Genomic DNA, 15989 nt, shown 5'->3' with positions numbered 1-15989 from the left:
GATATTGCGTAACCCATACAGAGGAGATGGTCTGATGAATTCTGTTATTTGCTAAGCTGGTTCATCTCAACTGGAATAATGATTACATCAATATTTCAGCATGGCAAAGGGATTGGCAGATTGTTATTCACCTACAAAGTTTGTGAATAGATACAATGGTGGACAAGACCAATTTTGACTGCTACCTTGACAACAGTACAAACTGATGAAAAGGGAGTAGACTTACATTGACATAATTTTTTCAACGTCACAGAACATTTTATAGGCAAGTACGTCTGAAGCCAATTAAGTCTGTTTTAATACAAGATGTGCAATGCAAAAATGCTCAGAGCAAGGCAAATGCTGAGAGAACACTCTGCTTTTCTTTGAAAGGGCAGCACAGTGGTGCACCCAGTAGAGCTGCTGCCCCCACAGCACCAATGATCCAGGTTCAATCTTAACCTCTGGTGCTGTCCGTGCGGAGTTTGCACGTTCTCCCTGTGACTGGGTAGGTTTCTTCCCACACACTAATGACGTGCAGACTGGCAGATTAATTGGCCACTGTAAATTATTCCTAGTATGTAGATAAGCAGTAGAATCTGGGAGTGTTGAGGGGAAGATGGGAAGAACAGGATTAGTATGGATGGGTGCTTGATGGTTGGCATGGACTCAGTGGGCCAAAGGGCCTTGCTTCATGTTGCATGTTTCTATGAATATATAAATACTAATAGTCCTTTAATATCCAGCGAAGAGTGTAAAAAAAAAGACAGTTCAGTTTATAATCTTGTCCAACGAGCAGTCCTTTAGTCATAATGGAACTTTACACACTATAGAATCCCTCAGTACCAAACTGATTACGATCACTTTGACTTCATGCTTGCCTCTGATTGCCACTGATGTGGCCATGAACTCAAAACCTCCTGCCTCAGATGCACAATATGGGTTAACGTGACTATGAAGATCTGAAAGATGCTGCTAGCAATAGAGGCATGGATGCATTCCTTCAAACAAAAAAATGGAGAGGCAACCGAAGGGGGAAAAAATTGAACAACCTGTTGATGTACTTGAACCCACGAACTGCCAGATATAATGGGTGCATCACTTCAAATACATTGCTATGATCAACACCAAACAGAAGCCACATCTCAGTAAATTTAATAGGACATGGATATCCACATCTCTAACATGTGGCTTCACAGTACTTTTGAGAAGGGAATGGTTAAAAAGGTGCATACTTCATGATGAATGAAGACGACACGAGTCATTTTCTAAGCATCTGATAATTAATTGATATTCCAAGCAAACTACTATATAAACCAAACAATCTTGGGAAACAGGGAGGGAAAAATCAAAACAATCCTCAGCAAGAATAATAGAAAAATTTATCCACGTATGTCTAGTATGAGTACAGTGGCCAACTTTGTTAAATTTGGTGCTGAATAATGATGAAAAGGTACCTACTGAATCTGTATACTGATAGGCAACAAACTTCCTCATCAGGGAAATGGCAGTTGCCCGTTCTTCACCAATCTGGAAAAGGGGAAAGAAAACTGAAATAATCCAAAATTTTACCAACAGCAATCCACAAACCATAGATGTATGTCTTTTTTAAAAAAAGGAAGCTGACAACTGAGTCAAACACAGTAACAATTCAGAAACTGTCAGAAATACTCAAAAGGTGAGGCACTTCTGTGTAGAGAGAATCAGTTAACGTTTTAGACCCACGACCTTGATCAGAACAGAGGAAAATTGGAAATCATGCAAGTTTTAAATTACAGAGAAGAGAACAAAGGGTAGAGACAAAGAGTGAATGGCAATTGGTGTTGGTGCTGGCTGAGAAAGAGTGGTGAAGGCTTCTTAATTACAGCTGATCTGTCCATGGAGATGTAAAGAGAACAAGAACAGAGGAGAGAGGAAAAATAAAACATGAGAAATGCAATGCTAGAAATCTGAAATAAAGTACAAGAAACAGTCAACAGATTGGGCAACATCTATTACATGTTGATGACCTTCCATCGGAACTGAAAAAGCTGGTTATCTTTGAATTCAAGAATGTTGAATGAGTCCCAAGGACTGTAACAAGCCTGATCAGAAGATAGAATGTTCAACTTCAAGGTTACATTGAACTTTGTTGAAACTTTGCTCAGGAGATCAGAGTGGGAGTGGTACAGTAAACTGAAATGACAGCCAACTAAAACTCGAGGATACCTTTGCAGACTGAACAGAGGTATTCTGCACAGCAGTCTCCTGACCTGCATTTGATTTCTCCAGCACTAAAATGGAAGCAGTACTACTTCATTTGGAATGTGTGTTTGGGTCTCTTCATGGTGAGAAGGGAAATAGTTTAAAGGCAAGTGTTATACCTCCTGTGGTTGCAAGGGCAAGTGCCATGTGAGAGGGAGGAACTGTTGGTGGAGATGGAAAAATGAAAAAGGGAGCCATGGAGGGAACGGTCCTTTTGGAATGTTGAAGGAGGGGAGGGGAGGGGAATATGTAACTGGTGGTGCCATCACATTAGAAGTGTCAGAAATTATGGAGGATGTTCTGTGGAATGCAGAAGCTGGTGGAATGGAAAGCGAGGACAAGGGGAGCTGTATCCTCTCTCTCAGTGGAAAGAGAAAGGAGAGAGCAGAAGTGCAGAAAAACATGGTTGAGAGCCTCGACAACTATAGTGGAGGGAAAACATGTCTTAGGAAAAAGGAAGATATCCATATGCATTCATTGGAATGGTTTGATAATTAAAAGAACAATCAGTTGTTGCTAGATGTTTGTGCAATTTTATATAAGTATTTCCTGCAATTCATATCATTTTGACGTTACTTTCATATTGTCCAGAAATGTACAAGGTATACAGGTTTAAGCATTCAATATACATTTGTAAACAGCCATACCTTACATTTCACAGTCCACAAATTGGGATCTCTGTGTGAATGGAGGAAAAAAATAGAATTAGATCAGGGATATACAAATGCTGTCAAATGTTGAAAAGAATTAATATAGATGTACAAAAGCTCATTTTTTCCTGAAGGGTTACTTACTTTACACCAGGTAGTAACTGTTGCTGTGTGATGTCATCCGAGAGTTCATCTGAAGCACCATAGAAGCTAAAAATACAAGAGAGGGTAGTTTATATCCAAACTTCTACATTTGTCTTCGAGTTCTATAATACAATAGGAATGGAATCACAAGAGTTGTCATGTGTGTTCGAATAGAATTACTTACTGATCTCCTGCAGTTGGCTTGGCATATTTATTCATATAATATTCACCAAGTTCCTCTTCTCTTTTGTCTCTGCAAAACACAATGAATTTTTGGCTGCAGCATTATTTAAGTAACATTAGCATTAACAAGTACAAGTACATACCATGATAATTTGATTTTCACTTCCACTTGTAACTAAATCACACCTCACTAGGACAGCTCAGAACTTGGAAGATGAGCTGCTGCCTGGGTTTTACAAGTTTGTGTGGGTGGAGCTTTCATCCAATTATACCACCAAAGTTCATTGAGCAGTTGACATTAACAGCAAACACCAAATTAAAATGAAAATAAAGAAGTCCATAACTTTGGCATGAACAATTACAAAGCTTTTCCTGCACTAAAAGTGCAGAACTATGAAGTATAATTGTGAAATTCAAATATTAACATTTAAGAGTTTGATGAAAAATGATATATCAGAATAAATGTATCAGCAAACTCTTCTTCTGTAGATACGATTCGGAAAAAATTTGGCTTACACAGTGATGGTGACTTTAGTTATTATATATTGTGTAGGATCTTTTGATATGCTTTAAAAAGTTAGATAACTTTCTCTGCTCTCCTAAAGTTCCAGTGTTTTACTGGACGTAGTGCCATGTGCAACATGACACTTTCTGGTATCGTGCCCATCACCGGGCATCTGTAAACATGCACAAATTATTCTATCTGAAATATTGCACATTGTGGAAACAAAGGGAATTCAAAAAATCTTCTGAAGACAAAGTAACATTAAAAAAATCATTGCCTGGAAAGACAGACCAAATTTGATTTATCCTGCGGGAAACAGAAGTCATGACTCAGGTCTCAAAAGAGTGCTTTGTCTTTACCAAGAAATCAGATTTTGCCAAAGATTTGGGAGGGAATCAGTTGTGAATGCTTGTCTTTCAGACTGGAAGGAGAGGCACGAAGACCACTGGCGATTAGGGCAGGCTATTAAATCAAACTTGAGAATGCCAGAAACAAGTTTAAGATCTGCAGATGTGAATCTTAAAGTGCAGTAAACAATAAGAAACAGTTAGAAACCCAGAGAATATGGGCAAGTTTGAGAGATGGGCAGTCACATGGCAAACAACATTCAAAGCAAAAAAAAAGCTACCAAAATGTATTGCCTAACAAGATGGAAATAAGTTAAAATGTTAAAATAAGTGCTATACTTAAAAATGTGGAATAGTTCTGGTACCTTGAGTGAAATGTTACCAGCTCACTGAACCTTAACGGAGAATCAGATATGCACACTGGCAAAGCCTCCATGACCTCTGACAAATTTATTGCATCTATCAGTGAGGTCCAAGGTATCAGTACATCAAGTTTGTGTCCCTAATATTTTATGGACGTTTAAGCTATATCACAGAAAGCGAAGTGCAGACTGAACAATCCTTGGTGTGTGGGATCAACATTTCACCAATAATCCTTAAGAACACTGGCCTACAGTTCATACAAGTGATCTTAAATACTCATAGGTTTTACTGGTTAAGGCAAACTAAGCAAATGCCTCAAAACCACATACCCAAAGATGGGTTCCATGAGCAACTGAAAGACCAGCCTCAAGAGAAGTCATTAACAGGGGGATACAAGCCTGCAGAAGGTCAATATCCTTCTTGAAGGCTCAAATAAACTTTGCCTGAGTGTCTGGTCTGAAGGAGCAGCACCAAAGCAAGTGCAGCTATCAAGGAGATTCCCCAGAAAAAGTCGGGAATTAGCCTGCATGCCTCCATACCTCTGACAGATGTGTATTTGTTGTGGGAAGCCCTGTTGTTCTCAGATTGTCTCCTCCCTCACATCAAAGTCTAGTACCCCATACTGACTCTTCCTGTGCACACATCTGTGAAAATGCTACATAGCCATGAAAATGGGTGCCAGAATAGACAAAGCCAGTGATGTTTAAATAGAGGCATGGAATACAAAAGCAAGGAAGTTTTGCTCAAACTGTGTAAAACATTAAGCCATTGGAAGTATTTCGTCCAATTTTGGGCATCACAATTTATGAAGCCTTAGAAGAAAATGTGTAATTTACCTTCTACGAATGCAAAAATTAATCCCCATCTCAGCTATGTCACCACGGGAAGGTACGGAAAGAGGTAAAGCAAAAGCATAAAAATTATTCTTCAGCCTTTCTTTTTCCAATATTGTTGAGTGTTGGGTGTGGAAGTGGGAGTGGGAGTGGAGGATGCAGGGAGATATGCCGATAATAAGAAGGTTTTTTCCATCACTTAAGGGAAATGGGATAAGTTACCTCCAATGATTCAGCAATCTTCTTGCTCCTGAATGATCTTCGTCAAGGACTAGGTTATCAATGTTGGAGGCTACAAAATACAATAAATAGAATAAAGAGGCAACATTTCAATGACACATCAACCCCTGTAGGTCCACCAAAAATTAGATAGAGACATATGGTTTGACTTTTACCCTTTTAAGTAGCGACCCACTTAACAAAAGTTGAAAATTTCTAAATGGTAAACAGATCAGTGTGTCCTATCAACCAAACGGAAGCCTGGGCTCAAACCGATATCGGAGGGCTAAATCACATCACGAGTAGTGTCTATCCTAAATTATATTCAAGAAATCCTAATATTAAAAATAAATTAATCACATTTTTGGACTGTGAAGAATAATTTGCAAATGCTTCTAGATTTTAACTTAAGTAACATGCATAGGTTAAAAGCATGGTTCAACTCCAATCAACAGTTATCACTCCCTGTTTTTCCACAGCACTTGGAAATTACTAACTGAATCAAACTACTTTATCAGCGAACTAAAGCTTTTATGTAACTGTTATCAACAATAAGAATACACTCATACTGTGGTATTGTGAATGCATTCACACACACAAGGCTGGCATTTTGTACACTGCAATAACTAATAAAAACATCTCACCCATAGCAAATACTACAAATGGATAACCATGCAACTTGAATCCCATGTTTTAATTTGTGCAAATGAAGCCTGTAGGGTGAACAAAGCAACCTGTTCAAGTCAGCTTTGGTTCTGAAGTTCCAATAAAATTAAGATTTCCATATTTACAAATCTGATATATTTAGACAGACTGTTTTCAGTTTGGGGGGGGGGGGGGATGTGGAGAAAGAGGAGGAATTGCTTGATCAATCAGCATGCACAAGAATCAACCCGTTTTCAGCAACTCCATTCTTTATGTAAGATGACAAAACAGTGAACAATTCCCAATTCAATGATTCCTAAGTAAAAAAAGTAAACACAAGGTTGCCAAGTTTTGCCACACAAAAAAAAAGCAAATAGACAAATTATCCTAGGCTGCAAACACAACAGATTATGGGTGGAAGATCTTACAGCAGGGTGCCCAACACTTAGTCAGACAAAGGACCGGGTGCTCCGGTTTCCTACCACATTCTAAAGACATATGGGTAGGTTAATTTGGGGGTTTAAAATGGGCAGCGCGGACTCGTTGGGCTGGAAGGGCCTGTTACCACGCTGTAAAAAAAAATTTTTTTTTTTAAAAATCTACATTAGAAAGTCAAGAACGTGTCATTCCACATTATCTTTCTAGTGTATTCTGTTACTTAAACTAAAAACAATTTCTTTTTGGGAATAAGAGGGAAAATGAAGTGCTTCAGACATCACTGAAGAACAATTAACATGATGATTAAAAAAAGGACCAAAAACCATAAGCAGCATTTCCAATCCCTCTTCATTATACCCAATCCTTGAGGAAGATGAACAGAACTAGAGAAACTCAGTCCAATTAAGAGACAGTAGTGGACTTTGATCTTTAACATCCCATCAATCAAAACAACTTAAAAAAATAGATGGTATGTTGCTTCAAAAAGAAAAGATATATTACCAGACAATTTAATTTAGTAACTACACAATTTCAAATTAAATCCCACAAATCAACTCAAAGCTTGTATTAGAACATACTAGGGCTTCAAAATTATTCTGTGCAAATATTACTATCAGAATATTTTATAAGTGTGCATACTTTTATAACACGTTAGTGGTTGCCGAAATAAATGCTTAACATCCCCCAATGAAATTCCTGCTTTTACTTTAATAGATTTTCTGAAACTCATCGATCATCCATTAAACAGGAAAAGAACAGATTTGTGATAACATTCATACAGCGTAATTTCTAAGCCCTAAATAAGTATTAAGCTTTAAAGCAAATGCTGAATTGTGTACATACCTTCAATTTCTTCTGTTCAGAAGGCAACACAGTAAAGAGCCAAATAATACCACCAAAATCACATGGTCAATGGGAAACAAAAGTGCAAGGATAAAAATTAAAACATGGCAGATAAGCAGTAATGTGTGATGTTTTAAACGCAAAAAATTTAAAAAAAAATACACACAAGCAAAATGGTTTTGTTCATAAAGAGCACTCACAGTAAACAAATCTTACACCAGCTCTTTATTAAAACTCGGGTCCAATTGAACATTTCTTAGTTTCCAACCGCATGCTCTCTGATTCATTTGATCACAGTGATCATAACCTGCATTGACATCTGAAGTGCTACCAGTGACAATACCGAGATATTTCATTCAGTGGGGAAAGAAGTGCAAAAAAAAGTGTCCTTGCTGGCATAAAACAAAGCATTTTAGCTGTTTGACTAAATTTTCCAAAGTATTGGGCAGTTAGTTCATTAAAGCATTTATATGCAAAACAGCTACTGAATTCAGTAAGTTGTTCCAGAGTTACATAGTAGCTAAAGCCTGTAGCTATCTTGGAAAGACAGAATTAGAAACATTAACAAAACAACTTGCAAGAGTAAACATTGTTGGGATTGAGAATCAAAAATATCATTAACCTAGTAGAGGTTGGACATAGTAGAAGTTGTATGCTTACAAGGTTTTAATTGCATCTATAAATAATCTATGCAAATATACGCATGAAGAAACTCCGACAGTCATTTGATTCGGGTCTACCTCTGCACCAAATTAATTCCAAAATGCTGACCCATACATAAACCAAGGATATCAAAATTTAATTTTTTTTGAAGAGGTATAAGAGAGTGGATTTAAATCTAAATAATTTTTAGAATTAGAAATTCTAAAATTGCGCTTTAATACAAATGAAAAATGTGTTAATTAACATGTTTCCCTTGGAATTCATAAATTAGATACTTAACATTTTACAGTGCAAAATTAGGTTGCATCAGTTCTTTGCTATTGTAATTTGTCCTTTTGGTATCAGCACTACAATGATAAAGGGATTTCTATTCAGTAATTTTTGTATACAAAAACAGAATGTTATAAAATTATGCTTTCTTTTAAAAATAGCTCAAATGTTCATGCTCCAATTGAATTATCTTGTGATCACAAGATCACAAGACAAGGGAGCAGAAGCAGGCCATTCGGCCCATCGAGTCTGCTCCAAGGAAAAGGGAAAAAGAAATGGGGAATGGGGAGGAAAAAAAACCTATTCTAATCCCAATTTCCAGCCTTATCCCCATATCCCTTGATACCCTGACTATTTAGATATCTATCTATCTCCTCCTTGAACGCCCCCACTGATCTGGCCTCCACTGCTGTACGTGGCAAGGAGTTCCACAAATTCACCACCCTCTGGCTAAAGAAATTTCTCCTCATCTGTTTTGAAACTGTACCCTCTAATTCTAAGATTGTGCCCTCTGGTCCTGGACTCACCCACCAAGGGAAACAGCCTAGCCACATCTACTCTGTCCTTTCCTATCAACATTTTAAATGTCGCTATGAGGTCCCCTCTCATTCTTCTGTACTCCAGTGAGTACAGTCCAAGAGCCGACGAACGCTCATCATACATAAGCCCTTTCATTCCTGGAATCATCCTCGCAAATCTCCTCTGAACCCTCTCCAACGTCAGCACATCCTTCCTAAGATGTGGGGCCCAAAACTGCACACAATATTCCAAATGAGGCCTCACTAGTGCCCCGTAGAGCCTCATCAACACTTCCTTACTTTTATACACTATACCTCTCGAAATGAATGCCAACATAGCATTCGCTTTCTTCACCACCGATCCGACCTGGTGGTTAACCTTTAAGGTATCTTGCACGAGTAGCCCCAAGTCCCTTTGCACTTCCGTACTTTGAATTTTCTCTCCTTCTAGATAATAATCTGCCCGCTTATTTCTGCTTCCAAAGTGTACAACTGCACATTTCTCAACATTGAATCTCATCTGCCATTTCCTTGCCCATTCTCCTAAACTGTCTAGGTCCCTCTGCAACCTTCCTATCTCCTCAATACTCCCTACTCCTCCACCTATCTTGGTGTCATCCGCAAACTTAGCCACGAAACCATTTATTCCATTATCCAAATCGTTGATGTACAAGGTAAAAAGGAGCGGTCCCAACACCGACCCCTGCGGCACACCACTAGTAACCGGTAACCAACCAGAACTACATCCTTTTATTTCCACTCTTTGCTTCCTGCCAACCAGCCAATGCTCCACCCATTCTGCTATCCTATCCGTAATTCCATGACCTCTCATCTTATTAATCAGTCTCTTATAAGGCACCTTATCGAAGGCCTTTTGAAAGTCTAAATACACAACATCTACCGCCTCTCCCTTATCCACCCTACCTGTGATTTCTTCAAAAAACTCCAATAGGTTGGTCAGGCAAGATCTTCCCTTCACAAAACCATGTTGGCTAGGACCTATCTTGCCTTGTGCCTCTAGGTATTCTGTAACCCATCCTTGAGGATAGATTCCAATAATTTTCCCACCACTGACATCAGACTAATAGGTCTGTAATTTCCTTTATGCTGCCTCCCATCTTTCTTATACAACGGAACTACATTTGCGACCCTCCAGTCCTCCGGAACCATGCCGGAATCTATCAATTCCTGGAAAATTATCACCAATGCCTCCGCTAGCTCTAAAGCCACCTCCTTCAGAACCCGGGGATGCACCTCATCCAGTCCGGGAGACTTATCAGTCTTTAGCCCATTTAGTTTTCCTAGCACCTTCTCCCTAGTAATCTTAACTGAACTCAGTTCCATTTCGTGAGACTCCTGACTAACCGGCACATTGCTGATGTCCTCCACGGTGAAGACCGATGCAAAATATTCATTCAATTCCTCTGCCATCTCTCTATCGTCCATTACAATACCTCCTGCACCGTTATCAATTGGTCCTATATCAACCTGTGTCTCTCTTTTACTCCTTATGTATTTAAAAAAACTCTTAGTATCCTTTCGAATGTTATCCGCCAACTTCCTTTCATAATTCATCTTTTCTTTCCTGATGACCTTCTTAGTTTCTCTCTGCAGCTTTTTAAAAGCTTCCCAGTCTTCTGTTTTCCCATTAATTTTTGCTTCTTTGTACGCCGCCCCTTTTGCTTTTATTTTAGCCTTTACCTCTCTCGTTATCCACATTTGTGCCTTTTTTCCATTCAAAACCTTTTTTCTTGGAATATATCTATCCTGCATTTTCCTCATTTCCTGTAGAAATTCCTTCCATTTCTCCTCCACCGTCCCTACAGCTAGCTTACTCTTCCAATCAATTTGGGCCAACTCTTCTCTCATACCATTGTAATTTCCTTTGTTCCACTGAAATATCGATACACCAGTTATCAGCTTCTCCTTCTCAAACTTGAAACTGAACTCAATCATATTGTGATCACTGGTTCCCAGTGGTTCCTTTACCTTTAGTTCCCTAGTCACCTCCTTGATATGAAATTAGGCCACAGCCTACATATCATTACCAGAACATGCACTTTAAATACATACACCACCAACAATTTTGAATGCATTTACTGAATGTATCAGAACAATCTGAGTAAGGGCTAAAGGTGGTACATTATTGCAATTCTTATCCTGCCTAGGAATAAACTAAATAACTGCACATCAAAATTTCAATAGTGCAAGTCAGCCCTAAATATAGAAACAACTGAGGCAACCTCTGAATGCTCCCCACGTTGTCATAACCCTGCATGGCAAAGATAACAAAGGCAACAATGTGGAAAAAGCATAGGAGGCATATTTAATGTTTCAAGGAGCAACAAAGTATTTTCAACAATACTGAAGGAAAAGTGTGTGTTTGAGGTTGAAGGTGCTGACCACCTGAGCAAGTATCAGGTGCCATCTTCTCAGTGCACAGGTGAACAAAACTGGCAGCCAATCCGCATGGATACATTTAGCATTTGCAAACAAAAGCAAATTCCACCCCAATGCCACTAAAAAGCTAAACTTTTATTCTTAGTTTCATCTTCTCCGCATTTTGATTTTTCATTCACACCTATATTTGTTCATCTGTTGATTACCAGACTTGTCCAATACATCTTGAACCCAACACAGGCAAATTGATGGAAAAACTATTTGTCAAAGTTGACTATCACTGGGACAAAAACACGATGATGCTGGAGGAACTCAGCAGGCCAGGCAGCACCCGTAGAGAAAAGCAGGTGGTCAACGTTTTGGGTCAGGATCCTTCTTCAGGACTGAAGATAGGAAAAGGGGAAGCCCTATATATAGGAGGGAAAAGCAGAGCAGTGACAGGTGGACAAAAGAGGGGAGGTTGGGGTGGGCACAAGGTGGTGACAGGTAGATGCAGATAAGAGATAGTGATAGACAGGTGTGGGGCTTGGAGGAGAGAGCAGATCCACCGGGAGGTGAGTCAAAGGTGGAGGAGGAAAAAAGGGGGGTAGAAAGAAAGAATAGGCTAGGAAAGGGAAGAGGCATGGTGGGTGCGGGGGGTTACTTAAAGTGGGAGAATTCAATGTTCATGCTGTTAGGCTGCAAGGTTCCAAGATGGAAAATGAGGTGCTGTTCCTTCCAGTTCGCGCTTGGAATTCTCCTGGCAGTGGAGGATGGCCGAGGACTGACATATCTGTGACAGAGTGGGAGGGGGAATTGAAGTGACTGGCAATGGGGAGATGCAGATCACGGTTATGGATGGAGCACACGGAACTCATATCTGGACAACATCCTGTCCACCCAGTCCAATACCTTCCCACCTACTTCCATGACGCATCACACAGTCTCCAACTCTTCCATAGCTTTAAGTTCTCCAGCACGCACAACCTCATCTTCATCATAGATGTCCAGTCCCTATGTACCTCCATTATCCACCATGATGGCCTCACTGCCCTCCGCTTCTTTCTTGACCAGAGACAGAACCAGTCCCCTTCCACTAACACTCTCCTCTGCCTGGCTGAACTTGTCCTCACTCTAAATACTTTCAATTCCTTTCACATTCTACAGACCAAGGGCATAGCCATGGGCACTCACATGGGCCCCAGCTATGCCTGCCTCTTCGTTGGCTACGTTGAACCTACTCTGGCCCCATTCCTCAACTATATCAACGACTGCATTGGTGCCACCTCTTGCACCCGTGCGGAACTTGACCGTTTCCATAAATTTTGCCACAAATTTTCACCCTGCTCTCCAATTCACTTGGACTATCTCTGAAACCTCTCTCTCCTTCTCGACCTTTCCATCTCAGGAGATTCCTTATCCACCGACATCTTCTACAAACCGACTGACGCCAAGAGATACTTCGATTACAGCTCCTCCCACCCTGTCTCATGAAAGGATGCTATCCTTTTTTCTCATTTCTCTGCCTCCTCCCCCATGATGAGGCTTTCCACTCCAGGACATCCGACATGTCCAACTTCTTTACTAACCGTGGCTTCCCACTACTGTGGTCAAGAGATCTTGCACCCGCATCTCTGCTATTTCCCACACCTCTGCTCTCACCCCCACCCTTCCCAGACCCAACAGGGATAGGGTCCCCCTTGTCGTCATATCTCACCCTACCAACCTATGTATCCAACACATCATTCTCTGCCACTTTCGCCATCTCCAACAGGACCCCACACCAAGCACATCTTCCCCTCCCCACCCCTTTCTGCCTTTCGTATGCATCTGTGACTCCCTACTTCACTCCCCCGCCCCCCCCAGGAACTTTCCACTGCCCCTGCCATAGGTGCAACACCTGCCCCTACACCACCTCCATCCAGGGACCCAAACAGTCCTTCAGGTGAGACAGAGACTACCTGCAGCTTTCTTAATATCATCTATTGCATTCGGTGCTCCAACTGTGGCCTCCTCTATATTGGTGAGACCAAACGCAGACTAGGTGACCATTTCGCAGAACACCTGCGCTCCGTCCATAACCGCAATCTGCATCTCCCCGTTGTCAGTCACTTCAATTCCCCCTCCATCACAGATATGCCAGTCCTTAGCCTCCTCCACTGCCAGGAGAATCTCAACGAAAACTGGAGGAATAGCACCTTATTTTCCATCTTGGAACCTTGCAACTTAATGCATGAACATTGAATTCTCCCACTTTAAGTAACCCCCACATCCCCCATGCCTCTTCTTTTCTTTTCCTAATCCCGCTCTCTTTTTTCTACCTCCCCTTTTTTCCTCCTTACCTTTGAGCCATCCCCCACTGTTCTCCCCTCCTCCCCCACACCTGCCTATCACTATCTCTTACCTGCATCTACCTATCACCACCCTGTGCCCACCTCTCCTTCTCCCTTTTGTCAACCTATCATTGCTCCTGCTTTTCCTTATATATTGGGCTCCCCTTTTCCTATCTTCAGTCCTGAAGATGGGTCGTGACTCAAAACATTGACTTCCTGCTTTTCTCCATGGATGCTACCTGGCCTGCTGAGTTCCTCCAGCATCATCGTGTTTTTCATCTAGATTCCAGCATCTGCAGTCCTTTTTCTCTCTATTATCACTGGGACAAAAATGGACAAAACTACCACATTCCCACTAACCCTACTCTCACTTTCCACAAACTTACTGACTCTACCTGGGGGCTGATCCCATGAGTGTTGGGGGCCAGCTGCTGACTCAACACTAGTATTGTTGATGTACAGATCAGAGCAGTGGGTGTTAATATGCTGAATGACATGCAGAGCAGCAACAGCTTGCATTTCTATAGCACCTTTTGTGCAATTAGATACCAAGGTGCTTTGCAGGAACATTATCAAACAAAATTGGCTCCAAGCTACTTCATATTAGTGAAGGTAACCAAATGCTTGCTTAGAGAGAGGTTCTAAAGTGTGACAAGAGACAGTCAGAAAGATTTAGGCAGAGAATTCAAGAGCTTAGGGCCAAGACAGCAGAAGGCACGATTACCAATGTATACAAAAGAAACTGGGGTAAAGAGGTATGCAAAGTCCCTGGAGGGTGCATGGTTAGGGAAAACATATCAAATGCACTCAGTGTAAGGACATAGGTAGCAGAGTTTGGGGTTGTATGGCCAAGTATGATCCTGCCCACCAGGTGTATTCTACCAGGACTGGCTAGATTGCAATGGGAATCCTAGTTTATTGTTATTTGCCCAAGCCAACTTCAGGATGGAGGTAACCTTGTTCCAGCTGCTGCCTAGGAACAAGTTCAGCTTGCAGGAGCAACTTCAAAGCATTTTGGTCTGCATGCTTTAGGAACCACGGTACGCCAATCCTCTAATTACACCACAGAATTGGTTTGCCAAATTCTAGCACTCTCTACTGATTCCCTCAGGCACACTTAAAAGGAATACAAGGTAAAAATGTAAATTGCCTTTACTTTACCAGACAAAAATAACTGATGAAATAGCTCTTACTGTTCCGAATTTTATGTCAGTTAAGTTACTGTCTTTTAGAAGACTTACGTGAAGCAAAGATCCATAGAGATACTTGGGACAAGTTATTGATTTCTGTTCTGTAAATTCCATGCAATTCATTTCACGTTGTATTGCATGGAATGCACAAGACTGACACAAATTATGCTGGTAACTTGCCATAGAAATGGCAATTTAGATTTTTCTTACATTTCATAAAGTTTTAAAGTGGAAAATTACTCCCACTACAGGATGCTTTCTCTGCATTGGCTAATTCAAGTTGTGTTACATACAAACAATTAACCTTTATATGCACAGCACATGTAGCCTGTATTTACATCTACTCATACAAAAAGGTGCACAGAAATTAGAAGTAACAGTGAGACACTTCTTTTGTTGTCCTGAGGTTCAATTGTCCTTTGCACAGAAACTAAAGAAAGCAAGCAAAAACGTTAAACTGACAATTTAATGCAAAAGGCCACAGGCAAGGCCAACATGATTCAATCATTCATTCCACATCAATACTCAATCAGAATTCATCACCTGCAGCCTGCACCACAACTTAAGACTTCAGCTCAGTCTTCTATTTCTCATACCCAGCTCAGATAAACGCCAATATGAAATAAAGCCATGCCAGTAACAGACAACCACCTGAACCATTCTCATTCACATGCTCCCTATTCCAGCCCCAAGCCCCTCACAACATTTCTCACATACCATGAAAGTAATGCAAAAACATGTGGCACAGAGAATAACATGGTAGAGAAAAGTAAGTACATGAAAGGATAGGGGAAGGGGAAGATAGGGGAAGCTAAGAGTTGTAGACAATAAAGTAAAACATTTCTTTTCCCCCATAAAGGGCTGACTTTTGTCCCATCAAGTCCATGCTGATTCTCAGAAAATCACTCAATTCCATTGCCCCATTGCTTTCCCTGCACCCTAATCTCTCTCACATGCCCATCAACTCCCCATGACTCTCTTGTCACCCTATGCTAGGGGTAGTAGCCAATAAACCTCCCAACATGTCTTTGGAACGTGGGCAAAAACCAGAGCACCCAGGTGAAGCTTACAGTCACAGGGAATAAGAGCAAACTCCATACAGATAGCACCCAAGGTCAAGATTGAGACCCAGGTGGCCAGTGCTGTGTGGCAGCAGCACTAACGGCTCTCCACCACACTGCCCGGTTACAGAAAAGGGGATGGAAATATAGTTATAGGAAAATAATTCAATTAAAAAAAAAGA

The 15989-nt window shown here is 40.7% G+C and overlaps 1 protein-coding gene across 1 annotated transcript in view; it reads right to left on the bottom strand.

The window, feature by feature from the left end:
• The window catches only part of supt5h (SPT5 homolog, DSIF elongation factor subunit), a 60899-nt gene that overhangs the window by 35195 nt on the left and 9715 nt on the right, over window positions 1-15989 (bottom strand). The window contains 5 exon segments of the mRNA XM_052044393.1: window positions 1441-1509; window positions 2871-2901; window positions 3018-3083; window positions 3202-3270; window positions 5471-5540. Coding sequence (XP_051900353.1) covers window positions 1441-1509; window positions 2871-2901; window positions 3018-3083; window positions 3202-3270; window positions 5471-5540 — 305 coding nt within the window.

This window comes from Pristis pectinata, chromosome 35 (genome assembly GCF_009764475.1).
Source record: "Pristis pectinata isolate sPriPec2 chromosome 35, sPriPec2.1.pri, whole genome shotgun sequence".
Taxonomy (NCBI): domain Eukaryota; kingdom Metazoa; phylum Chordata; class Chondrichthyes; order Rhinopristiformes; family Pristidae; genus Pristis; species Pristis pectinata.
This window is presented reverse-complemented; position numbering and strand designations above follow the sequence as displayed.